The sequence below is a fragment of the Synchytrium microbalum genome, assembly GCF_006535985.1.
Source record: "Synchytrium microbalum strain JEL517 chromosome Unknown SmJEL517_scf0026, whole genome shotgun sequence".
NCBI classification, from domain to species: domain Eukaryota; kingdom Fungi; phylum Chytridiomycota; class Chytridiomycetes; order Synchytriales; family Synchytriaceae; genus Synchytrium; species Synchytrium microbalum.
In genome coordinates this window covers 141502-166412 of record NW_022158375.1, presented here as the reverse complement: position 1 = coordinate 166412, position 24911 = coordinate 141502, and the positions used below count along the sequence as shown (strand labels likewise).

Here is a 24911-nt window from a genome sequence, read left to right as displayed (position 1 = left end):
GTATTTGATAGACGTTTACTTTCGAAACTCGCTTTCTTACAAAGCTCTACCAAAATAGATTACCAACGACCACAAATAGCGCAAAGGATAGTGGGTGCTTTGATAGAAAAGATACCCTCTTACGCACAGGTATTGACGGGCGACCGAGCTGATTCTAATGCTGAAAAGAGCTACATAGCAAACTTTGAATCCCGGTTGGCTAAAAATGTAAGTAAAAACACCCCGTCATTGTGGTTGTCGCCATTCAGGTAACTGACCTATTTTACTAGCTCTTCTCTACAGCATGATACACCAACAAAAAGATCTTGATCCACAAAAAATCAAGTACTCCACCATTGCCTAAAGCCTTACCTGCTGAATTCAAAGGTGACAATTTCAGAAAGAGTCATCAAGGCTCTCGCGGTCAGCATGTTGCGACCACAAGTAATGGTACCAAAAAGTTGAATGTGGATCCAGAAGTAGTGATAAGCATGTGAGTTTCTTTTTTTTTGCAGTTGTAAGAAGGGCCCTAGAAGGCATTGTTTCTCTGCCTTACATATTGCTTGACTCCTTTATAGGAAATTCTCGCTGCTGACGATCACATCACTTACAATTGGAGCACCTGAAGTGATTTGGATACTGTTCGGGGACACAAAGTGATGTCAACTTTGCATCTGTAGCAATGAGGCTGGCTACAGCGCAACCACTTATCGACTGTATGTGAATATCTTGTTATCAAAGAACTTGCTTCGATTAATTCCTCTGACCATAAAGGCTCACTCATCATATACATGGATCATCCAATTCGCTAACAAGATTTTATCATGGCTTGGACGAAGGGCAGACACAAAGACAGAGACTTTAGAGATCCCAACCCGCATATCCGTCGTGGCCACACGTACCGTGGGATAGTGAGTCAACCCGTAGTGTGTAAAACTACTTGAGAAGGGGATCAGCTGACAGAAAAGTTGGGATTTGTGTGAATATGAAAAGAGAGTTGACGCAACAGGACTTGCTATAAATCACTGATGTGGCCTGAATGTTTTCACCGCCTCCTTCTAATTTATCGTCGTGTACTAGACATTGTAACATTCTGAGTTGACTCTCATAGATGGACGCAGAATAAAAGTATGGGGCACAAGAGACTTGCACATGAGCCACAGTGCTAACAATAGTCTCTCGATCTGTTTCAATGGCGGTAGAATAGGCGTGAACGTTGCTGAACCAGCGGAAAGTCATTTGGTTCATATTTGCATATAAAAACACCAAAGAGCTAGATTTTTGGATTGCCATACGGCATATGGATCTTCTTGAATTCGTGGAAGAATGAAAGGATTCGTGCTCCTTCGCGGCGATAGACGACACGGATCTGAAAAAACGTTTGAAGTCCAGGATGAGTACGGCTTATAGCCACTTTTCTAGGTTCTCGGACTTTTAGAAATCATTACCTTCAAGCTTCAGAATATCTCAAACACTTCCCGGTCGATAAAATAGCAGTAACCCACAAGGCCGGCGTTCAAGTAAAACGAAAAGGCAATTCACAGTAGACAAAATAAGGCCACGCGTTGGTATGTAAGTGAATAATCTCGTGTGTGAAATGATGGCAGTGTATTAGGATAAGAAGACAAAGGCAAAACTCAAACAAAGGCAGCTTGTAATCTTGAATCCCTACGTAATCGGGTGTCTAGCTCGATGAGTTTCTCCGGTGCATCTTCCTTGTGCTAATTAAAAGTGGGGCCCAAGTCAGTGACGTTGTTCAACATTGGCATCGGTCTCTAAGTTTTCTTAGACTTTTGGGAAAAGTCAAATTACCTTGATCAAACGCTTCTCATGCACACGAATACTAAACAGAGCATCTTCACTAAACCGTGCAAATTCTTCTGCAGTGTGAATCCGATCTCCATCGACATTTCTTGCAAAAGCAGCTTGTCTCTTTTGATACTCGGCAGTCAGGGCGTCAAGTCTTGTTTGAATAATATTGGCACGTTCCAGGAGCCGTTCCTTGAGCGACTTGATGCATGCATCTTTCACTGCGAGAGCTTCTTCACGGTTGAGAATGTGGCCCGGTGGCTGCAAAAAAAGATGGAAGTAACTAAATTGATCACGACTTTCGATGAGGTGCTTTCGTTGATATCTTACATAGTTGATAAGGAATGGAGACAGATAATCCAAATCCAAATCACGTTTCGTTTCGTCCTCAGTACCTTTATGTACAGCCTTTTCTTCCTCAGATGGAGCCTAGTATGTATACGTATTTATATTGCAAGAAAAAAAACCAACAATGCCCATCGCCTATCAAAGAATTTTGCACACGTACTTGATTTCTTGTAGTATCAAACACTGAAACATTCAGCACAATCTCCGACTCTTCAGCTTGTCTTGCTTGTAAAATGTCTCTGACTTCACGTTCAGATCCTCGAACGGCTTGTAAGCAGATCTGCTCAGCTCGTAATAAGGAGTTGAGGAGTGCAAACAGTTCTGGTTTCTTGAGTGGCTTTCGTAATGAATTGACCTGACGAAATGCAAACGAAAGAGAGAGTTACATCACGAAGGTCTCATCTCAAATTGTTGCAGACAAACCTCGAATGATGACGATAGTCCTACGAATGGAACTTTTTGTTCCGGTGGTGGTTTCTTAAATTCGTGGAATGATGAAAGGATACGCCCTTCGTCACGGTGATAGACGACGCGAATCTAACATATATGTTTGGAGTTTAGGATGACTTCTAGACACTTTTTTGTTCTCCCAAAAAACCTCTGTACCTTTTCTTCCTTTAAGAAGTATGTCTTTTTCGAAGGGTCAACACCTGCACCGACATCTGCGCGTAGAAAAGCTAGCTTTAGTGCCAAGATGCAACCTTGTCTTCAATTTGTTTTGCCACCAACCTGTATTTCTTGTAAACTTTTCAGTCATCTTAATCATTGGTCCACGTTCATCATCGCTTCCTTTTGGAGGTGAATCAAATGTCACAGATCGATACTTTAATCGATCATCTCGTGTTTCAAAGAATTCAATAATCTGAGGTGTGAACAGAGGGGAGCAAGTCAGTTCCCGTAGACCCAGTTGTTCTTCCAGCTTTTTGTTGCATCACACACCTTTCGTGGTGACTCGAGCCTTTTCAACAAGCCATCTGAACGAGCACTAGGATAGAAGTTCATCTCGATCGTTTTTCCATTCACTGAAACGTGTTCTTGTAATCCAGCTCCTCGTCCACGATCGAAAAAGTCATGGATTTGGTTGCGATCTGGGAGCCGAATTCTCTCACTCAGTTTATCCCTATTGGTTGTGTGTATGCGTTATTGAAGCCATTGACATTAATACAGACCAAAAGAACTTTTTCGCCATGTCTAATTCACCTTCTGTTAGCAAAGACTTCTCGAATTTCGCCGTTGAAACCCGTCTCGTCGTCAGCGAAATATGTCAATCGAGATATCATACCATCTGGCCGATGGTATTCTGCCCAGTTTTCCTACATTGCAACACGGGATGAGCTCTTCGTCTTTGTCATTTTTTTGGATCGTATCTCCACATACCAGCTGAAGGTTTTTAAACAGCGTCGTCTTTCCGCCAGCAGGCAGTCTCGTTTCAAACTCTTCTCTCGTCAATGATATTGCATTTGGCCATGGTGTCGGCATAGCAATATGTTCCTCATCATCTCCCAAATCATCTTCATCTGACTCTTCGTCCCTCCAAGCTGCCGGTTTAGATTTTGAGGCATCTTTTCGTTGAGGCTCTGGAGGTGTCTTGAGGACATACTCCCATTTCGCATTGTCCCATAAGTTGAATGAGATTCCCTAAACCGAGCAATGAATGAAGTGTTAACTCGTACCCACAATGTTGACAACATTCACGGTTCACCTTCAGACCGTCATAACACGTCTGCATGTTGACCCAGTAGTTCATCGGACTAAACACACTTTCAACACCGAGATATCGTTCGTCTTCTGTTCCGTAGACTCGACCGGTTGTTGGTTCTAAAGTCAGTTGAGACACATAAGCTCTGTTCGTTGGCTTGCTTTTCGCTATATGCGCTAATTTAGTGTCTTACCTATAAAGAAAGGCTCTGCGATATCTCGTCGTCCTGGTAGCACTAAGACCCAAGCATGAACACGCAGACCCTTCAATTCATCGTCGTCGTCATCAACGACCTATTGAATGGAAAGCCAAAAAAACAACATCAAAGTGATGATCTCTGCAGAGTAGAATGCTCTCCGCACATTCTTTACCTCATTAGCGACTGGCTCTTGCGCTGCAACAACAGGAGCAACCTTCGCTTCAGCTTCCAGCCGTTTCTTCTCCATCTTTGCCAAAAAGGCACTCTGCATCTGTCTCGGCGGCTTGACTCGATACTTCTCAGCAATAGAATGCAGCTTGTATCCAGACGACGCATACTTTAATGCCATCTGAATAGGCGTCATTGGTTTATTCGGGGCAGCCGATGGTGGATGTGACGAGCTATTTGTTCCATCATTTGCATAAGCTCCATCTGAATGACCAAACGCAGCTGGTGCAACAGCTGGTGGCGATTTGCTTGTGCTGAATGGTTGAGGGAGTCCAATTGCTGAAGCATCATTTCGAGTTTCGTCTACGAGTGTGATTTGATTTGATGCATATCCAGATACGACGTATGCGTCATAGCCAACTCCACGAAGAAGGGAGACTAGTAGGACTGAAAAATCGAAGCAGTTTCCACTTTGCATCTTTAAGGTGTATGTTGGTGACGGCACAACCTTGGGCTGATAAAATTAATTGTTATTTTGTTTGCCTCAAAACCTACATTTGAGTTGTCGATTATTCACTCACTCCTTCATGAGCAGGTTCCAGAAGCTCGTATGAGAGGTAATCCGATACAAACTTGGCGCAACTACGATAATCGTAAAGTTCCTTGAATGGTAGCTGGGTTGGTCTGATTGTCGTGCAAATGAATTTCTACCACACAGCCAAAAAAGTACCGTCAGATTACACTCGATAATAGATTTTATAGATGGTTCGCATCTCTACCTGTTGTCCAAATTCATTCTGAGGAAGTATCAACAATTCCTTTCGAGAAGGATACAATTGCGTGTACTGCCGACAAAAGTTTTGAACCGTATCGACCACGACGGTTTCCTTCTTTGAAAATGTATAGTAACTCGTATTCTGAGGTGTCTTTTGCAACAAGGATTCTCGTAACGTGTTTCGTCTATATCATATAGATAAATGGTTAGAACGTGATATGCCAACTAATTGCCGAGTAAGAATGATACCCAATTAAATTGCAGAATATTAAACTTACTTTTGAGCCAACTGATCTTTAAATTGTTGTTCTTGTTCAGCAGCCAAATCCACAATGCGTGGTTCCTCGTCCACAATGTTGACATTGAACTCGGCGGGCGAGTCTTCCCCAGTCTCAGCACCCTGTTCTTGTTCATCCAATGGAGTATTCTCATTAATTTCATCATCTCCTTCGATTAATTCTTGTTCATTCTCTGATACATGCTGGGAAACACTTCTTGGTTCAAGCTGTGGGGAGGAGATCTGTGATGCTGCTCCTTGAGAGTTCTGTCGAGCACTTCCAGGTGCTGATGATGCTCTTGAACTTACTTCAGGCGCTTCTAACGTGGCCATTTGAGCGACCGCTATAAGAAAAAAGTGCTGGGTTGAAAATACAAAAGTACTAGTGTGTAAAATGATGACCAGATACGCATCAACTTATTTCACCACACAAACGCGTCAATTGGGCGTCAATTGGAAGCAATATCTAAGCTGAATTATCGCATCATCGCATCATACAAACTATGTGGCTTTTTCATCCCAACAGTAACATTTTGCTGTCTGCGCCAGTGTTTTCTATTTTCCACTTAGTACTAGTATAAGGTATCAACGATATTTATTCAGACTATACGTGTCTTTCCGGTATCAGGCCAAATCAGCGAAAGATGATGAAAAGAAATCCATCTTCCTCAACGGGTCTTCGTACAGAGGATTCTCCGACAACGAGCTCAACCCCTCATACAATGGATTATGACCATTCGTTGAGAGCCTTGCTGGTCCTGCTGATACACCACCTGCTCCTGGAAGGTGGTGACGAGAGCGTCGGTAGATTATGCTGGCACCAAATATCGACGCTGCACCCAGCGCACCACCAATTGCAATAGGCACTACATTTGCGCCTGATGGTTCCGGTGTTGGTGAAGCCTGTAGACAAAAGAGATATAGGCAGCACTTAAAATTGAGTAGGACGTTTGTAAGAATCTGTTTGGCTTACATCAGGAGATGATGACGTTGCTGGAATGGACGACGGTATGACCACTGAATCTGCCAAGACGCTCGTTGACATTGGAGACGGACTGGCTGGAGTGGGAGAAGAGGGAGCTGAAGCCGCTGATACCCTTGTCATAGGCGAAGGGTAGACCAAAGTAGAAGGTACAATGGAAGGTTTAGCGGATGCCAGCAGAGGAGACGGCATGACAGTGCTGGGAATGGGGGACGGTAAGACGGAAGTCCTGACAGTGCTTGGAATAGGAGATGGCAGGACTGAAGTCATGACAGCGCTTGAAATGAGGGATGGTAAGACTGAAGTCCTGACAGTGCTTGGAATCGGAGACGGCAAGACTGACGTCATGACAGTGCTTGGAATCGGAGACGGCAAGACTGAAGTCATGACAGTGCTTGGAATCGGAGACGGCAATACTGAAGCCATGACAGTGCTTGGAATAGGAGACGGTAAGACGGAACTCATGACGGTGCTTGGAATAGGAGATGGTAGGACTGAAGCCATGACAGTGCTTGGAACGGGAGATGGTAACACGGAGTTCAAGACAATTGTTGATGCCAAAATATTAGGGTTGGCAGACGTCACTACAGGAGAAGGAGCTACTGAAGACGCCGCTGAGGCTATTGCACTTGGATTTGGTGATGGGGCAGGAGGCGAGTAAATCGTATTGTCAGACTGGTTTTAGAATTGGGGAGAAGTGTGAATAAAACGTCTCAATGCCTCCAAGATGATATTACGGAACTTACAGAGCATGTGAGTGATGTACTCAACGCAGCATTTAAAAATCTAGAAGCTCCGGTTGAGCTGGTAGTCAAATCACCAATGTTGAAGAGACGAAGAAGTCCACCCATAGACAGAACTGTTGAGAAGTGGAGGGTTAGCGACAAGCCACATGCAAGCAACGTCAACGCATTGCACATACCCGACGACTGAAGAGACGAATTCAAGCCAACGCTGGCCAGATTTTGATTCGTCAGTTTCGGATTAAAGTTCAAATAATCTGAATCCATGGATTGAACAGCAGGATCGCCAAATTGCAAAACTGTTTTTGAACAGTTACGATCAGTCGAATGCTTCGATTGCAAAGAAAAGGCAGACTTCATTATACCTTGAGTGTTATTGGCCGAAGTCGTTTGCGCACCGATTTTACGAAAGTACTCGTTGTATCCATTAAATTGTGAGCGAGGGGCGAAGAGTGCCGGGACTAGTGTTGCTGTTTTGTCAAACATTACAATTAAAACCATCATCGAAAAGATTCAACGTACCAGAAGACGTGTCACTCGCAGGCTGCATCAGAAGATGGACAATGGCACCATTTTGAACAATCAGTTTGGCAGTAGCTGCAATCTCATCATACCAAGACTGCTGTAGTGAGATTGGTCCGCTATCAGTCCGGTAATACTAGCCAACAGGTGCGGTAAGTGTTTATAACAGTGCGTCGAATGGAAACTTGACAAGATAAGCCATAAAATTGCAACATGGTCCTACTGTAGGTATAGGTCCTCCACTCGTTAATGAGTCCATGAAGGCCATAGAACCGGTCCACTTTGGCTCTATGTCAGCAAAAGTTCAGAAATGATAATAATTTGCGAGTGGTTGAAGCCTTACCATATTGGAGGTTGCTCGAACAACCATTTTCGACAAGGTTGCCACTTATGTCGCGAGTATAGAGATACGATCCCCAGCACATGGATGTACTGGGTGACTGATTTGTCATTCGGTAGTTCACGTTTGTAGGGAGATCAGAATCTACGAAAATTGAATCAATTTCGGTCAAGGAACATCATCACCAACATTTCACTGTAAATATTGCTCACCCCCATCAGTAAGTACAATAACGTTCTTTTGAGCATTAGCACGCCATGATATACCACATCCGACCAAGTCACAGAGGATATCACTCCCACCGTTTGATGACAAGACCATACGAATGCCTTCTAATGTGGCTTGTCGTTGACCCATGCCACAACCTGCCCCAATCAGTGCGGAGGTAACCATAAACGCGTTGTTCTGTTGTTAAGGGTTGAAGTCAGCTTTGTTGCAACAACATATAAGTCGAGTTGCCAAGAAAGAAGCAATGTGACTCAACGGTGAATGTGGGGGTCAAATGAGAGTATTGTATCCAGTCCCCATACTGAATTACAATGAATCTGCTATCATCCTGGGCAGAGAGTGATGAGGCAAATGAGGCAAAGGCGTTGGCGATTTCTAGGGAGGGTAGCACGTCAGTCCAAAGGACCGCATAATCACAATTCCTGATGCCGAAAACAGGACCGCTTTAGTAGCTTACGAAGACTAGAAATGTTTAAGGAAGTGGTTTGTCAATGGTTCAGAGTTGATAGACAATGAATTAAAGGTGTTTGCTTGCCTGTATTGACACATGTTGTCAGTTGCATCGACCAAGAAGACATAATCTAAGAAATTTCGGTTGATGAATGATAAATTCATGTGCATTAATTCCATTAAATGAGGTAAAACGGATACCTTGAGGAGTAGTTCGTATCGTGCTGTTGCAATTTGTCACTGCAGCAACAGCACGAATGGCTGCTAGAGCCCATAGAAGCTTATGAAACCACATGTCAACGGAAACAGAAGTCACTTTGTCGGATGTCGAATATGACACCTTGGAAGTTTGGTGATTCGAATGATCGTTTCTCAGAAGTTTGGAAAAATGGCCACAGAGTTGCATCCAATCAAACGCGTTTGGGGCTGCAGCTAACAGCAAGCATGAGGAAGGGGGACGCGTTTTGAGGGTTGTAGTACTACTGTAGTTGGTGGTTGTGGTTTCTTCTTTTCAGTTCAATACTAAGACGCGTTTGTTACTAAAATCTCGTTTTTTGTTGTTGCTAGTTGTTGTGGTGTGCATCACATATCTCTGGACCCTTGACGTGTCAGAACGTCAGTGATCAACGTGGAAATACAGGGTAAGCAGCTACGATCTGTATGTAATCATCAACCAACTCTTAAATCGATTTTGCGACCACCCAAAGTTGTAACAGCCGGTTTACATAGTACTAGTAGGAGGCATAGTTGAAGGGCATCAACGCCGTGTTGATAGTAAATAGTTCATTGTTTAAGTCATGATTTCAAGCTTTAGCGATACTGCCTCTGAACATTTCTGAATTATTCTCTGTTGCAGTAACCACAATATACAAATGAAGCACATTTAAACAATAAAACATTATTCAGGTTTTTGTCTCCTCTGGGCGTTGACCAGGCCCCTTCATACTAAAATTGTTTGGAACTACTTCAGTGGTTGATAAAAGGGCTCACAAAACCAATTAAAACAACGGACATACCAAGCGTAAGCCAATACCCATTTCAGGTTGATCAACACGAACTTGAGTGCTTTCGTCCACGTATCATCGAGATTGGAGTGCCGTATAGATGTGTCTCCAATCTTATCCTTGCTTATTCTAGAGAGATTCAGTTTATGAGTTCGACCGTAGAAAACAATCCATTAGTAAGAGAAAACAAGAGCACACACCGGTATGGCAACTTGAAGGCTCCGTCGTGCTCTACGAGTTCACATAATTGCTGCAAGCAATTCAGAAGTGCGATAAGGGCAATGTCAAATCGACGGTTGTAGAAGAGTACACTAGCTATATCACCCGATCCATATCTATTAAGAGTTCGGTCAGTTGAAGCGCTTTAAATTTATTCATTCTGTACAAACGACTCACAACTCATAGCTAGCCTTGTCTCCTTCAATCTTCTCAATACGGGAAAAGTTGCCCATGGGCACCAGACGATACCTGAAGATTTTGAATAGCGAAAAGTGAGGGTTTGAAACATATGAGTGCTTCTCAAGGCAAGACATAAATTCTTTTGAGAGCATACGTTTTGAATGTGAAACTGAGTCTGTTTGTTAGAGTGTCCATAAGCAACAGGACCTGACCCAATGCTGCATTGATTTCAGACCAATCGACCTAATTTTAGTAGTTGTGAGTAAAGCAAAAAGAACTAACACCACAGAGTTTGAATCATACTGGGATGGAAGGAAGACGTCCAAGACGGAAACCTAAGCGCAAAAAGAAAACATGAATATCAACTAGTGCCATGAGATTTATGCGATGAAAAAGCACTACCATTTATAGTTCCAAAAGGTCCATCATGCCATATCCTGAACGTGTCATTGATGACATTCGTCCTTCTCAAGTTTTGAAGTTGACGGTCTGTATGCTCTTGTCGCATCTGAATGCTGTCTCTCTCATCTTGGAATTCACGCAATTCTGTTTCGTACTCGTTGACGTCTTGCCAGTAACTAGTGAGTTGAGATAATCAGTCAAGGCAAAAAGGAAATAAACGTATCGATCATTGCATACCATGCCTCCAGATGATCTAATTCATGTAACTCGGCTTCCAGTAATTCCAGTTCGTGTTTTAGGTGGACTTTTTCGTCCTCGAGCTCCTTCAAAACTCGTAGTGACTGGTCTTCTCTTTCCTTGAGCTAAAAAGGATCTTAGCACCATTCGACGACAACAGCCAGGTCATAATACAGCTATCCCTTACAGCTGCAAGATCATGCTCCGTAATCTTGTTATCCTCAGATCCAGATTCTCGGTCTACTTCCAGCTTGTCGAGATAGGCAGAATAGACGTCCCGCTCTTTACGGACTTCAGACAGACGCTTTTCCAGCATGATTGTCAGCTCATCGGCACAGTCCTGACATAGTGGGTGATCTACTTGTGACACTCCAGATATCAAGTCGAATAGTTTTCCAGCAGTTTTCAGTCGATGACTGAGATTGCCTCGTTGCTGTGAAGAGTCCTGTTGTTGTAGAGGTAGATTTGATGACGATGCAGAGGCAGAAGGCGTTGCATTGACTTGTGAGCGTGATAGCATTACAAAGGAATCTTGGACAGGGACACCCGTTCTCCACATGGCACTATTGTTGTTATTGTTGGTGCCGGTAGTGCGTCGTTCGAGTGAAGAAGTGGATATTTCGGGAGGCAAGACTCTGCGAGTTGGACGCAGTGTTGTTGATCGTAGATTTCGAAATGATCGAGCTTGATCCAATAATGGTGCTAAGAAAGTAAGAAAATGCGAAGCGGTCAGTCATTACAATACATGGAATTGAGAATATGGATCTACTCTCTTATTCCTTCAGTACCTGTCCTGTTGAAACCAAGCTTCACCAAAACATTTAAATGACTTGCCTGTTGCGTCTTCGAGAGATTGATGCTCCAGGAGAGAAGAGTCCAGTCGGATAGGCTGCTCACATGTCCCGCAAAAGAAGGTCGCATACGAGTAGTTGGCTGTACTGTTGCCCGTCATTTGTTGCTGGAGTCTTTAGTCAATGTTTTGAAGATTGTGATTTGAAAGTTTCGTGATTATTACATGGATGTTTTAACACGTTATTGGTATATATAGGCAAGCTTGTCCAACGGAATTTATTTGAAAATTGTTTGTGGCTGCTTCTAATAAACACGTAAACTCCCAACAGTTGTGAATCTCCATCAACATCAAACTTTGTCGTTGCAGACCAAGCGCATTCCTTTCTGGACCGCTGCTCATATTTGTGTGGATTCATGGACCGATTTCGTCTGGTGTCGCCTATGGAGACGGGGAGGAGGATCTGCAAGTCTGCTCCTTGAACGGTCACGGAGCTACTGCTTGAACTCAAAAAATGATCCGTAGCGTTCAGAATCACAAAGAGAACAACTTCATTGGTGTAAAATCTCATGGCTTCGGTTGACAGGACATGAATGAGAGTTCACCAGTCGTTGAGATTGACTTTGATGGCCGTCAAATTGTATTTGCACAATGATTTCAAGTCAGGAGACAGTCCAAACTCCGTCCTTGCAGAGCTACTTCTAGAGCTCAACGGGGTATGTGAATGCATGGACTTTGTCAACTGATGCATGGAAATGGATCACCTTGGACTTGCAACTTTGCATTGGTGAAGAATCCATGACTGATCTAATTTTAATTTAAGATACAATGAAATTGTAATTTTACGACACCAAAAATAATGCCAACAACAACATAACGACGTGAAACGCGAAGATACACGAAGAGTTTATCATCCAAGGCGTGCCCAAATATTGCAAGTACACTATCTACGTATTTTGAACGACTAGGGATATTTTGCAAAGTTCATCCTATATCACATCCAATACCATTTTTCCTGCAGACAACACATTAGTGTTACCACCCGTTTTGTCGAACAACTCAACAAACGGCTAATCAAACATCAAATACAATCAACCAACTAGCCATGTCAGGTACCGCCGTTCTCATCGTCGCCATCGAAGACGCCACCAAAGAAGATGCTGCCAAGGCTTTACTCGTACGTGATACCTTACTTTCAGGTGGTTCGCCGCATACATCTTGCTAACAGCATTTTCATATTAGCCGACAGCCAAAGCTGTAGCTGGAACTACTGCCGTTCTCTTGGTATGTCTTGCTCGGCTTTCCTTTCTTGCCAGCGTCTCGTACTCGATACATCAAACTCACGAAAATAACTTTTTCATAGATCAAGAAGCTGGTCGCTGATGGTGTCCCACCAGCCAGAAGTTCCCATATGATTGTACATCAGGTATGAGTCGGTTATGTTACTTTCGAGTCCCTAGCAACGCACTAGGCTTGACATTGTCTGTAATACCCACACGTGATGTCCTTACTGGACCTCATTCCGGCCTATTCCATTGCTTGAATCGCGGTTTCATTGCGCTATTTATGTCTGTTTTTCTCCCAAAATTGACTCCATCTAACGCCTTGTTTTGTTGCAATCTGATAGTTCGACAATGTAGCCAGCTTGAACGCCTTCCTCCCAAAGGCCAAGGACACATTCGCTTCTCTCGCGCCATGGATTGTTGAAGGATTTGCACTGACTGAACGAGTTGAATCCAAGCCTCCAGCAGCTTCGGACATTTTCGTAAGCAATATGCTAAAGTCAACTTGGGGGGTTTTTTGTGCAAGATGTCAACATCACCAACCACCATTTTTCAGGTCGTTTCGATGTCAGTCTTGAAAGCAGCACCACCAGTTGCATCGCCAGATACATCGGCAATGTACAAGGCATTCCAAACCGCCGTTCCCGGATACCACCGTCAATCCACATACAAGAATGTTGCTAATGACAAGTGTAAGTTTGCTCTAAAACTGTCATTAAAGTGTCTTACTTATACCTTGCAATTATAGTTTACACTGGCATTGGAAGCTTTGAAAATGCCGAGGCTCTCAGAGCTGCTGCAGCACTCCCTGACTTTACTGCATTCGCTGCTGCCGTTGCTGCTCAACAAGAGACTGGTGGTGCCGTAATTGGTACCGTCATTGCTGCACTATAGTTTGCTCAAAATGTACTTGGCGTAGATTGTACGACTTTTAGTATGCGAAAGACAAAATATGGTGAACTATGAAAGAGTATATGCAAGTATATCGTCACTTTCAGGGAGTCACTGTAAAAATCGCATGGTTGGAATTCTGGTGTACGAATTGTTTTACTAACCTTGTGTTTAGACTCGAACCTCCAAACACGTACGCAAGCAAATGCGACGAAAGTGTATCTACCAGACATCATAACGAATGGATGGCAAAGCAAACAAGAAAGGATTTTTTGCGTTATCAGCTACAATCACCAAATCCTCTACCTCCACCACAGTGAGATTAACTCCCTCCTTCACTCCATCTTCTACCATCACACTTGCGCGCCAACCAAAGTTGACTGTCCATGAACCCGAAGCCGCGCAGGCCGGCCTTCGGTTCCAGAAAAAGATATCCAGATCCTTTACGAGTGTCTCACCCCAACGAAGGGTAGCCCTCAATGTCGACGTGCTTGATTACGTTCATAGGTATAGCCAGCAATTTTACCCTCCAGCCCACCATGATGTCGACTCAATAGCTGGCCATCCAGAGTGGGGCAAGAGGCAAGACCAAATGGATGCAGAGGGAAGGAGATTGCGCCTACCTTGCTTGGATTTACCAAAAACGCCATACTTGCCAATAGGAAACTCTTGAAAGACAGGCGCAACTAGTAGAGTGGACTAGGTGAGAGGTTAGATTTGATGTAAACATAGGTGGATTGATGTTTGACAGGGCATAATAGATTAAAATCTATGACGGTATCGCGATGTTTGGATGTGTGGTTGATGATTGAATCAACGTTACCGCAAATGAAAAAACATACCTGAATGCTGACCACTACAAAGATCGTGCTGCCAGAAGTAGTAAGTGCTTGTTGATCGTTATAGCGAGTACCCCAGGGCTTTGTCGTTGCGTTGGAGGTCGACAGTTGAGAACTACAAGGTTCTAGGTCGTCCGTCTACAACTAGACTCCCTCTGACATAGTGATTGTAGGGTGTTGTTGATATTTGCAAACTGAAGTCGGCGGATGGCTGGCAGATGTGTGCCTTCCTCCTTCTTCGTGCTCCTGTTTGGTGCTCGAGTGTGGCTGTTTGTTGGATGTTGGGAATTCACCTTGCATGTATGTCCAGTTTCATGGTAGTCGAAATGGGTGGGCGACAAGGCTGGGAAAGACGTGTCTAGACGTGTCATTTTTGCGCTTTCATTGTTACAGTATCGAAAAAATCGCTTCACTGCATAATATTCAATCATTTGGACAAGAGTTAAACATTGGACGATATCTCGTGTTTTGTTGGTATCAGAGGCTGGACAGACACATCACGACTCGATGATCTCTTTATCATGACCTTTGAACCAACTCTGCAATTGATAAACGAACATACACGGTTCAATGCCATGGCGGCGTGAATTAAAATACGTATATATTAATGCTGTTGGGTATTTATCTGCGTGATTTTCTCTTGTAAGAAGGTCCGTTCCTTTGCAGAATCTCCCTCCATCTTCTTCTTCACCAAATCCAACTGTCTTTGCCTGACAGTAGAAGCCTTTTCAAGCTGTACTTGCTTGCTCGTCAATACACAATCCAAATCAGGCGTTACAGGTCTATGACAAGAATTCAGAGACAAAATACTTTTAAATTGAAACGAAAGCGGTTGCAACCAGATGAACGTACCGAACTCCTTCTTGGTCAAGTTCTCCACAAATCTCTTCCCAAACCTCTCCAAGTTTGAAGTCGAGGTACTTGGCAATCTAGAAAGACATGGGTAAAAAAATTCCGATATTCAGACCTATAAAGTAATATGTTTCTAAACATACTAGGAGTAATTTGATTTTCTGCTCGGCAGACAGTATTTCCTGAAAGGGTTCAAATCCAAGCTTTGTAAACATGGAATAGACCTTTGCCTGATGAAGAACCAAGACGTGAGTTTCGACAGATTCGCTCAAAGAACTCATGGAGAACTTACCCTCATATTCATGGATATCTCAGGAACAGCAATTCCTTCACTGAGAGCTTCACGCTACAAGAAACTGTCAGTCTTGCGTTCTCCTCAATTGAACAACTACTACAATCAGCATACTGGATATGCCTGAATATTGAGGGGATCTTCCAATTCGGTAAGTTCTCCATATGGGCCTTGTGGTACTACAAAAGCAAAAAAAAGGATGTTTGTCACAGGATAATTCGTGTTAGTCCAGTTCAGTTGGCTAATAGGACAACACTGACCGCCTAGATTTTCCTCTTCCTTGTGCCACATGTCAATTAACAGGTGACCAATACCCTGAGATTCATCAACTACTGAGCGCCATTCCAACACATGGAAACGAGCTTTCGGATTCTCAAGTAAATCCAAAGCACAACCCATAATGTGCTTCTTCAGAGGTTGCGGAGTCATTTCCATACGATCGAGTAACATGAACATTCCTGAAACAGTTCGAGACAAAAATTAAATGATTGGAGCCCAGCATGTTTTAAAGCACACAACAAAACCCTTTACCTCCACTCTGTAGAAATTCCTCTTCGCTAGAATGGCAACCAGACACGCACATCCAAATACACTCTACCAGGCCGACAACAATCTTGTTGCGTAATTTCGGATTGGCCGAATCATACTTGAAATACGGTATCAAGGCAGAAACACCTCCAGCTTTACCAAACAAGATCTTATTGGCTTTACTTCCTTGACATAGAGTTGAACACAAGACCATTGCATTATACACTAGTTCAATCTGATTGCTTGAAGACCTGAGTAGATCTACATTCACGATTGACAGTTGGTGAGAGTCAAAGGGTATGTTTGGGGTGTAGTACTTACAGATAGCATGTTCAAACACTCCATGAGATCCCAAATCCTTTTTATGAGTAACACCAAGCTCAGCTGTAGCCAGTAGCAGTTTCAGAGTAGCGGGCACTAGTCCCATCATCTCCTCAGGCATACCAGCAGCATCTCGACGCTCACCCGAATCACACTTGATTGCCCAGGCTAAAAAGTTGAGCGCTCTTATATCACCTTCTTTCGGCTTGAATTCATTTATCGTTCGAGATACTAGTTCTGTCAACATTCCAAGGATCTATGTGACAAGAAGATTCATGAAGTGACTTGGATATGTCTCATACTCTTATTCTCCACAAAAAACTCACCAGCACTTGTATTTCTTTGAGTTGAGTTCTCGACCATCCAAATTTCACGGCATGATCCTCTTGTAAATAGGCAAATGCGAACTTGAGTAATCCAGCCTACGTCAACGGATGCGTTTTGAAAAGGTCTACGACAGCGAAAAAAGGAGCTGGTATGGACAGTCACTGTTGGCAAGAGCAATTACCTCAAGCGCGTTAGCCAGATTTGACTCGTTCTGACAGAGGACCATCAGATTACGTATCGACAACTTCCACAACTGAAAGTCTTCCGATGACGGTTGCTAGATAGCACAGTTGTTTAGATATTTGCTCAGACAAATTCTAGGCAACGAAAGATGAATACTTGCATTCCTCTTGGCGAACACCTTTCCTGCTAGAAGCGTATTACACATCAATGCCACAAATCCAGTCTGAGAAAAATTTGGTCTAGACTCTGGACACAGTTCGGCGATTCTTGTCAAGAGTAAAAGTAACTCGTTTCGGAGGTGCTCATCTGGCTTTTGGTATTCTTTTCGTACTAGTTTCTGATAGACTGACGAAAGTTCGGTTATACACTCCTATGAATTTGTTTGCCGATGAGTTGATGGCACGGCTTGAAACAAGGAGTAGCAACATACCAGAGATCCAAGAATCTGGGCACCTTGGTTTGTGTCGTCTCCTTCGAGCACATTAAACATTATGTCCACAGCAATAGCGACCAGAGACTCGTCTGGTAAGCGTGCGGCGCATTCACATAGAAATGCCAATTGACGATCTATGGACGATCACGTTGGTTTCACGTTTCAAGTGAATCAAACAGATTTTGAATGCGAATACCTTGGATGATTTGTTGACAGCACACTACTGAGGCTGACGATAGTTTTCTTAGTGCTCGTAAAACCTTCCATTCACACGAAAGGGTGGATATGGACCGTAGCGCTTGCAGCAACTTTGGAGCAACCACCCTGGAGAGAGTTTGTCAAGTTGGTTTGGATATTAAGAAAAGAAAAGGGCTCGACACATAGAGTCCATACGCATTCTCGATATGTGGCAAGAAGGCAAATCCACTCCAAGTTTCCTGTTTCTTCCTTTTAGGAGATTTCTGTTGCCAATCCAAACAAATGTAGTGGTAGGCTGCTTCTGCGCGATCATATTCTCCCTGCTTTCCAGTCATTTTGAAGGTGATCTAGAATTCAATTGAGTGAGATCATGGTGTGTTTGGGCGAAAAGCCAACTACTAGTTACATCTGCAGCGATTTCGACAACTTCATCTAATTGAGTCTGTATGAAATCTCCAACTTGATTGACGAACTGGCTGACAACTGGTTCTTGAGCAGATAGATCCACTTCAGATTGTAGTAGTAATGCATTCCTAACAGGAGCAACATCAGACGCAACGGAGAAAATCAAACAAAAAGAGAAATCGTTACCCGCAAGCACCTAGCAGCCTTCTAACATCGGGCGCTAGCTCAGCGCCCTCTCTGATCAAAGTTGTGTGCAATGCATTCAAGACAGATGTGATTCTTCCAACATCTGCGAGTGGGATTCCTTCGTTGCAGACTCGAGTCAATCTGTCTATGACTGTCGAGTACCGATCGTACAAATGCGGTCCGTAGAATCCAGAGAGTGCAATTAATATCTTGTCGTAATCCACATGTTTAACTACTTCGTGTTGTTGTTGAATAACAGGTTGTGGTGTCTGATCTACGCGACCCGAGGGAGAAAAACTGGGCATGATCTGCTTGGATGCATGATGTGGCAGCGGTGGCAATCGTATAGACTCCATTCTTACCTACAATCTAGAGAATTGTCAAAAATCAGGATTTTGGTTTTCAGGAGATGACAGCGAGAAACGTGAACGAACTGTACACGGTTTCTAACAAGATTATATTTTTACTAGTTATACTGCCGAATGATCGTCAAGATCTACTCAGTGCGCTCTTGCATCACACACGAACAACGAAAATCTGAGACGAGTCCCAATGTCGTATGGAGTTGAGTCGGGCAACTTTATGGGATTTGATCAAGCCATTACATCACATCAGATTTTGCTCAAGGTTATATATATTTGGCTGAAACAAGTTTACAAGCTACCAAGATATGCAAGAAGAAGACGAAGAAGCACTAGTACTGTACAATTTGGACTTGATTAAGATTTCACGTTTTGGCATGGGTTGCATCCTCGACCTGGTGCTGGTCCAGAGACAACACCTCGTCCAGGACAGTTGGTACGATAAGCCCAATTGACTGTGGCGGTGAAACTTGGAGAAGGATAGTATGCGCATTGTTGAGCTGCTGAAGATGTTGCTATACCACTAGAGCTGACTGCAACAGCAAAATTGGGCCTGTTAACAGATTTCACATTGTTGCAAGGGCTGCAGCCTCCGCTAGGAGCTAAACCGTGGACGGTTTTGCCGCCACATTGAGTTTGGTATGGCCTACATTGTAAGGAGAGAATTTTGTCAGATCGACCAAAAGAACCGAATTTCAACGATGCACCACCAAGCCATACCAGTTGATAGTCCACTTGGTTCCTGGTGTGTAATAAGCACAAGCAGGGACTTTGGCACCACCTCCACCTCCTTGAGCAATATCCAGATCCAGTGCAGTATCGCCGTCTTGAGCAATGTCTCCATCTGGAGCCACTTCTGCTGCTAGGCCGCCGATTTGGCAAATTTGCGAACCACTACCAGCGTTGGAGCATGTGATCGACTGGCCTCCACCACCACCAAGTACACCTACAATTATTAATCAAATTTGCATTCAAGTCAAATCATTTGCTCTACTTCAACGTTCGACGCATTCAATTACCTGAAGCTAGAGAAACCAACAAGAAGATGATAAAGAGTTTCATGGTGATGTAGTTGTGCAAGATCCTGCAGTGCAGATGTGGGTTTCAAGATCTTGTAGTGAGAGGTAGTTGTAGTAGTAGACGAGGTGGTTTTTTGTTATGCAGAAACTTGAAGAAATCATCTCGCCTTTTAACGGTCTCTGTCTGTCATTTCTATCACGATGTTGGTCGCAAAGTTCGTTTTGACAGTAGTGTTTGGCTTTGATGGGCTGTCACATTCGAGTTTGCCGCAGCATGTCATATTGAAGGCTGGCTTTCACGTGAAGTAGTGCCAGGCTACTGTAAACGCATTGTCTTCGATATCTTCAAGAAAATTCAGTAATACAATCCTTTAATTGATTCTACCTTCTGTCTCTATGATCCCATAGTTCGACACAGTCACCAACTTAAACACATTCCTATCAAAAGCCAAGGACCTATGACGGTGGTGTACATACATTATCGAAGGATTTACACTAACTCAACGAGTGGAATCCACAAGCTCCTTCGGCGTCTGACTAGTAAGTCGCATGATACGTCCAAACACTTCGTTTTTGGTGATGCAGCTGGTCTCCAATTCCATTTACTTTTAGGCTGTTACGAGCTCTAAATTCAAAGAAGCGCCCCCTCAACCTGGCCCAGTTGATACAGAGGCTCTATACAAGGCTGCTCAAAAGGCGGTTCCCGGGTTTCATCGTCGAGCACGTACAAGAGCACCACAGATGACAAGTGTAAGGTTGCTCCATGTTTTGCGTTGAAATTGGTTTCGTTTTTTTTCATCTTCTCTACATGGAATTTCAATCAGTCTATGGCGGTATTGGAACATGTGCGAATCTCGACGCAGTCAAAGCGACATTCTCGCTCCCAGACTTTGCTGCCTTCGCGTCGAGTGTCACAGCTCTACAAGAGTATGGAGCAATTTTTGTTGGCACGGTCGCTCTGTCCTTGAGTCCATCAAAGTTAATTAGTCAATCAGAGTAATGTAGTCTACCAAATATATGTACAAGTGTCCAAAGAAATCTACAGAGGATTATGGAAAGAATAAAGCATAACAAATGATATGGAGTAACCTTTTTAAATCGCAACACCTAGATTCCTAACTGCTGTATCGAATTCCTTTTGTTTTGACGGTGTAAGGAATGTTCTGAATCCGAGCATCAGAGACATCCATGTCTCTGCACTACTCGAGTCCACACACGTAAAGAGCTCTACCAACTCGTCGATTAAGTTTGTAACGTTGAGTTTACCAGCCTTGAAACCTTTCAAGGCGTTCTCAAATCTCTTAAACACTTCAGTCGGAACTGATCTCTTGACCTATACAATGACCGGGGAATTCATTTTCATGCGTCCTGTCGACCAAATACCTCAATAAACTTACAGATGCAATATACTCTGGAGCACCATTTGGCTTCTCAGTTGTAGCGGTTGATGATGACGATGCTGTTGCTAATACAGATCCAGAGCCTTGAAGAAACAAGGTTGTCTGGGTAGGTTTCTTTTGACTGCTCGATGATGTTGGCTTTAGCATCGGCCTTGTTTGTGAAGATGATGAAGACGGAGCTGTTCCGACCATTCCTCCCATCATATTCTGAAGGCTGTTTGGTACACCAAATCCCTGCGAAATGGGTTTTCGAGAATCTCCATTCACAGAATCAAAGTCCATGCCTTGAGTCTGGTCAATTTGCAAATCAATCAGAGGTCTCTTTTTGCACTTGCAATAGAGTTCCAAACCTTTTGTCCTTGCAAAGTATCAAGCAGAGACCTAGAGCCATTTCTTTTCATGGTTTGACTAGCGACCTTGATTTGCTCTGGATGTGAAGTAGCAAATGACGATTTCGGAGGCCGACTGGCTGTACTATCTGTTCGTTGAGATATTAGGGTATCTGGAATTTCTTCAAATAAGTCAGAAGCTTGTTCCGCGGTATCCAATCGTTTCTGTTATTAAACCAAAAAATAAATGAATGCTCTTTAAGATTGATTTTCAAAGGGTATCATTCTCACCTGGACTTCATCGATATTCTTAAAAAACTTGATCAAATCCATTTGCGCTTGTCCAAAGTTGCTTGCAACTTTGACGTATGGTCGAACCCATAATGGCAACTGTTTGATGTTTTGCGGTTGAGCAAACCTCTCATCAGCCAGTATAATAGCTCCATAATCACGACGATGACGAATGACACGCCCTATAGCCTGATTGACTGCTCTGACGGCCTGCTGTTTATACCAATCTTGACCTGAGAGTGCCTACGGACAATAAAAAACGCTTCTTCAGACATATTGTTGAAAATCAACGTTGCTTCCTGAAGCAGTAACATACCGTGATTCCTTGCGCTCGTGCAAAAGACATGTTCGAATCTAGATACCCTCTCTTGAGCAACACCTTGGGATCTTTCGATGGTGCATAAGGTATTCCACATATAATAACCGCTCTACTTTTGGAATCACTGAAGTCCAATCCTTCTGACGCTTTGCCACGAAATACAGCAAAGAATGCTGCACCGCGACGAGCAGGATCTTTGAGTTTTGCATAGAATTCATCCATGGCCTTTGATCAATACAAATTTATGTTGCGACGTGAGTCTTCAGAACATTCCACAAAACCGAATCCAACGGATCTCTTACATGTGCAAAGTCATTCTTCGATTTGGGCTCCATGATGATTTCCTTGTTTTGACGAATGCGATCCCATATTGATTTTTGTCCACGGGCCTATCGCGAAAAATGAGCGGATAAAAGAAGCAATATAATTCTATTCGCATATACCTCAAACTTCCAAGACTCGGTACAAGATGACATGACACCATATGATGGAAAGAAGACCAAGAGACCTAAAAGAGGCACAACGGTAAACGTGAGAGCATCAATGAAAGTGTTTCACAGCCTTGTCTCACCATCAGGTATAATCCGCGAAAAATTCACAATTGTGTTGCCCATATCTGTGATTTGTATCAAAGTCAGCGGCCAGTGAAAAAATATAGCAGAGCATATACTCAATTGCTTTTTGGCCATTGAGATTACCAGAAATATACTCATTAGATGACCGATATTCGTACGACGAGTTAAGTTTGTAACCAGCTGGACCAACAGGAACCACAGTGACATGCACTTGATGAGGCTCGATTACGTGTGGATTTTCAAGCCGTATTGGGAAAGGTCTATGGTAAGAGCTAGTTAATTTGATATTCACGAAGAACTTGTGTCGAGAGCTTCACCTACATGGCAAGTTCACAAGCAAAGGAGTCAAGAGGACTCTACAAAACCATTGGTTTGAAATTGACAAGTCGGGGTGCACCATGTCATACTAGGAAAAAGGACCTACCAAGGTACCACTAGCAAGTATAACACTCCGAATATTCTTTGAAATGATCTGAGAACAAAAGGTATTGACAACTACGACATAGCCTGCTACAACAATCAGCCTTTTCTTACCAAATCCTGCATGGCAATTCCAGAACTAAAGCACCAAAAGCTCAAGGTTCGGATTTGTTCAGGAGCTTGACCGGGCTTTCTTGCTCCGAATTGGACTAGGTTTTCTGACTGGATATGCACCTTGTATTGCCTTGACAAGGCCCGAATATCTCTGGGTTGCCTTTGTTTCGAATCACATCCAGGAAAGACTATATGGAGAGTGATCAGACAACATGAGTATAAGTGCTTAGAACTCGGGTTTTTTTACCAATGCTTAACATTTGTTTGAGAGCAATCAAGCCCAACTTGGTTGATCTCCCTTTTTCTTGAGCGTCTAAAAACAACATGGAATTCAGTCATTCTTGTTCGAGGCAGATCCAAAAAAAATCCAGCCGAGTCTACCTGGACATCTCACCTGCTATGAGAACTTCCACCGCAACGTCCAGTATTTGCATGAGGTCACCCACAGTCATGACGCTGATGTTAAGAAGGGCAAGTAGCTCAAACATGTAATCTCCAGACTTGGTCAATGAGTTGGAAGAGGTGGAAAGCTTCAGGTTCTCGATATCTTCCAAGAACTTGACCAGCAAGGCTAACAAAATAAGTGTGAACGTGAAGTTTCATATTCCCACGAGGGCAATCAGACACTACCTTTGAGCATGGCGAAATCATTGGGTGATACTTCTACATAGTCTTCATGTGGAGACATGAATTTCTCGACACATAATTGCACTTCCTTGATACAATCATTCAAGTCCTTTGTAGTGATTTCGACTGAAGTGGCATCACTGCATGAACCTTCCAGATTATGACCTTCATCAAATATCAAGATGGCGTTCGCGACATTAATCTTTTGAGTTGTTCGAGTGTTTGAATCTACGAGGTAGTTGTATGGCAGGAATACGACTTCTGCCTTTTCCAAAATATCTCGTGATATAAAGTAAGGACATGCTCTTAGTGTAGATACAAGGGTGAGTAACCTGACCGTGATTGAATTCGAATGAAATATGATATTACTTCTGAGAAAGCCCAAATTGCACCAGTTCTTCGATATCCTGAATCATCGTTTGTGGGCTCTCTTTGGCAATTACGGCTAAAAATGAACAAAGTTCTTGATATCATTGCTAAGATAGGCTACAAAACGAGGACGTCATACTTTCAGTGTTGGACTTGAAAACACAACTCTTATTCTTGACAATCTTTCGACAAAGTGCGTTCTGCACTGTGCTAGTAGATGCTTTCTTGACTTCAGGATGTACGCACAGCTGTTCTCTACTCCCGAGCACAGTCATTCTCGGTTTATAGGCTGTAGCCTTGAGTTCACGGACAGATTGCGATAGTTGCGAATGTGTACGAGATGCATAGTAAATCTTTGGTGGATCTTCTTCATACTTTTCTATTGCAAAGAAAGGAATGTGGTATCAGCAAGGGATCAAAGAATCAAACATGATCTGGTAATGGTCAAAGCTACCGTTGGCAGGATTTGTAGAGATCATAGCATCCAATTGTTCTCTTGTAGCATCAGCACCTGGAGGTAGAGGTTTCTCCTTGGCAGCTCGATGCAACTGTTGTCTTGCGATATACGCTTCTCTCCATGCGAGTGTCGCGCACAGCAAGCACAGCGTTTTGCCTGTTCCAGTTGGCGATTCAATAAGAGCGTTTCCTCTCTAATAGTTTAGCTGAATTAGATGATCAATTCTGTGGTTGACAACTGGAATGGGGGAATGGAAGAAAGCTCAAGTCACCGTTTGAAGTGATTCAATGATTTTGGACATTAGTTCGATTTGGCAGTCATAAGCAGCAAAAGGAAACCTAATGGACAGCTTTGAATGAGCTTAATGATATAATGATCGACTTTAAATGGGACGTACTTTACTGTGATTCCTCTGATCTCATATTCGTGCATCGATCGTCTAAATCTCTTTGGGTTGCGAGGCTGACTTTGCTGACTTTGAGGCATCGAATTGAAATCTCCATCGTCAGTATCTCTTCGCTTTGGCTGCTGCGAGAACAT

At 43.3% G+C, this 24911-nt stretch overlaps 4 protein-coding genes across 4 annotated transcripts; all 4 read right to left on the bottom strand.

Moving 5' to 3' along the window:
* Nucleotides 1–1616: 1616 nt before the first annotated feature.
* On the bottom strand, nt 1617–5587 carry SmJEL517_g04139 (uncharacterized protein; the record flags this gene model as incomplete). Its single annotated transcript, XM_031170067.1, has 16 exons — nt 1617–1700; nt 1792–2049; nt 2119–2217; nt 2297–2491; nt 2560–2673; nt 2743–2798; nt 2866–2998; nt 3076–3256; nt 3337–3449; nt 3514–3774; nt 3839–3954; nt 4029–4128; nt 4207–4716; nt 4784–4909; nt 4982–5162; nt 5256–5587. 16 exons carry the CDS (start codon nt 5585–5587, stop codon nt 1617–1619), a joined length of 2859 nt encoding a protein of 952 aa, XP_031023949.1.
* Nucleotides 5588–5878: 291 nt separating this feature from the next.
* Nucleotides 5879–11513, bottom strand: SmJEL517_g04138 (uncharacterized protein; the record flags this gene model as incomplete). Its single annotated transcript, XM_031170066.1, has 19 exons — nt 5879–6157; nt 6228–6911; nt 6983–7095; nt 7159–7278; nt 7345–7440; nt 7502–7637; nt 7725–7789; nt 7845–7985; nt 8054–8246; nt 8380–8491; nt 9536–9652; nt 9724–9858; nt 9920–9991; nt 10077–10165; nt 10226–10257; nt 10325–10500; nt 10562–10686; nt 10749–11263; nt 11375–11513. 19 exons carry the CDS (start codon nt 11511–11513, stop codon nt 5879–5881), a joined length of 3339 nt encoding a protein of 1112 aa, XP_031023950.1.
* A 3455-nt stretch (nt 11514–14968) lies between these two features.
* SmJEL517_g04137 (uncharacterized protein) lies at nt 14969–18445 on the bottom strand (the record flags this gene model as incomplete). The annotated part of the gene is made up of 16 exons (XM_031170065.1): nt 14969–15146; nt 15217–15293; nt 15360–15446; nt 15509–15562; nt 15623–15687; nt 15769–15966; nt 16040–16297; nt 16358–16613; nt 16684–16779; nt 16866–16961; nt 17046–17237; nt 17298–17434; nt 17497–17624; nt 17694–17845; nt 17905–18031; nt 18090–18445. 16 exons carry the CDS (start codon nt 18443–18445, stop codon nt 14969–14971), a joined length of 2457 nt encoding a protein of 818 aa, XP_031023945.1.
* A 2118-nt stretch (nt 18446–20563) lies between these two features.
* SmJEL517_g04136 (uncharacterized protein) lies at nt 20564–24911 on the bottom strand (the record flags this gene model as incomplete). Its single annotated transcript, XM_031170064.1, has 20 exons — nt 20564–20803; nt 20868–21161; nt 21221–21424; nt 21491–21733; nt 21807–22034; nt 22112–22198; nt 22253–22317; nt 22381–22425; nt 22508–22644; nt 22706–22740; nt 22809–22856; nt 22919–23106; nt 23166–23231; nt 23313–23489; nt 23549–23850; nt 23915–23990; nt 24054–24293; nt 24369–24564; nt 24643–24709; nt 24769–24911. 20 exons carry the CDS (start codon nt 24909–24911, stop codon nt 20564–20566), a joined length of 3081 nt encoding a protein of 1026 aa, XP_031023946.1.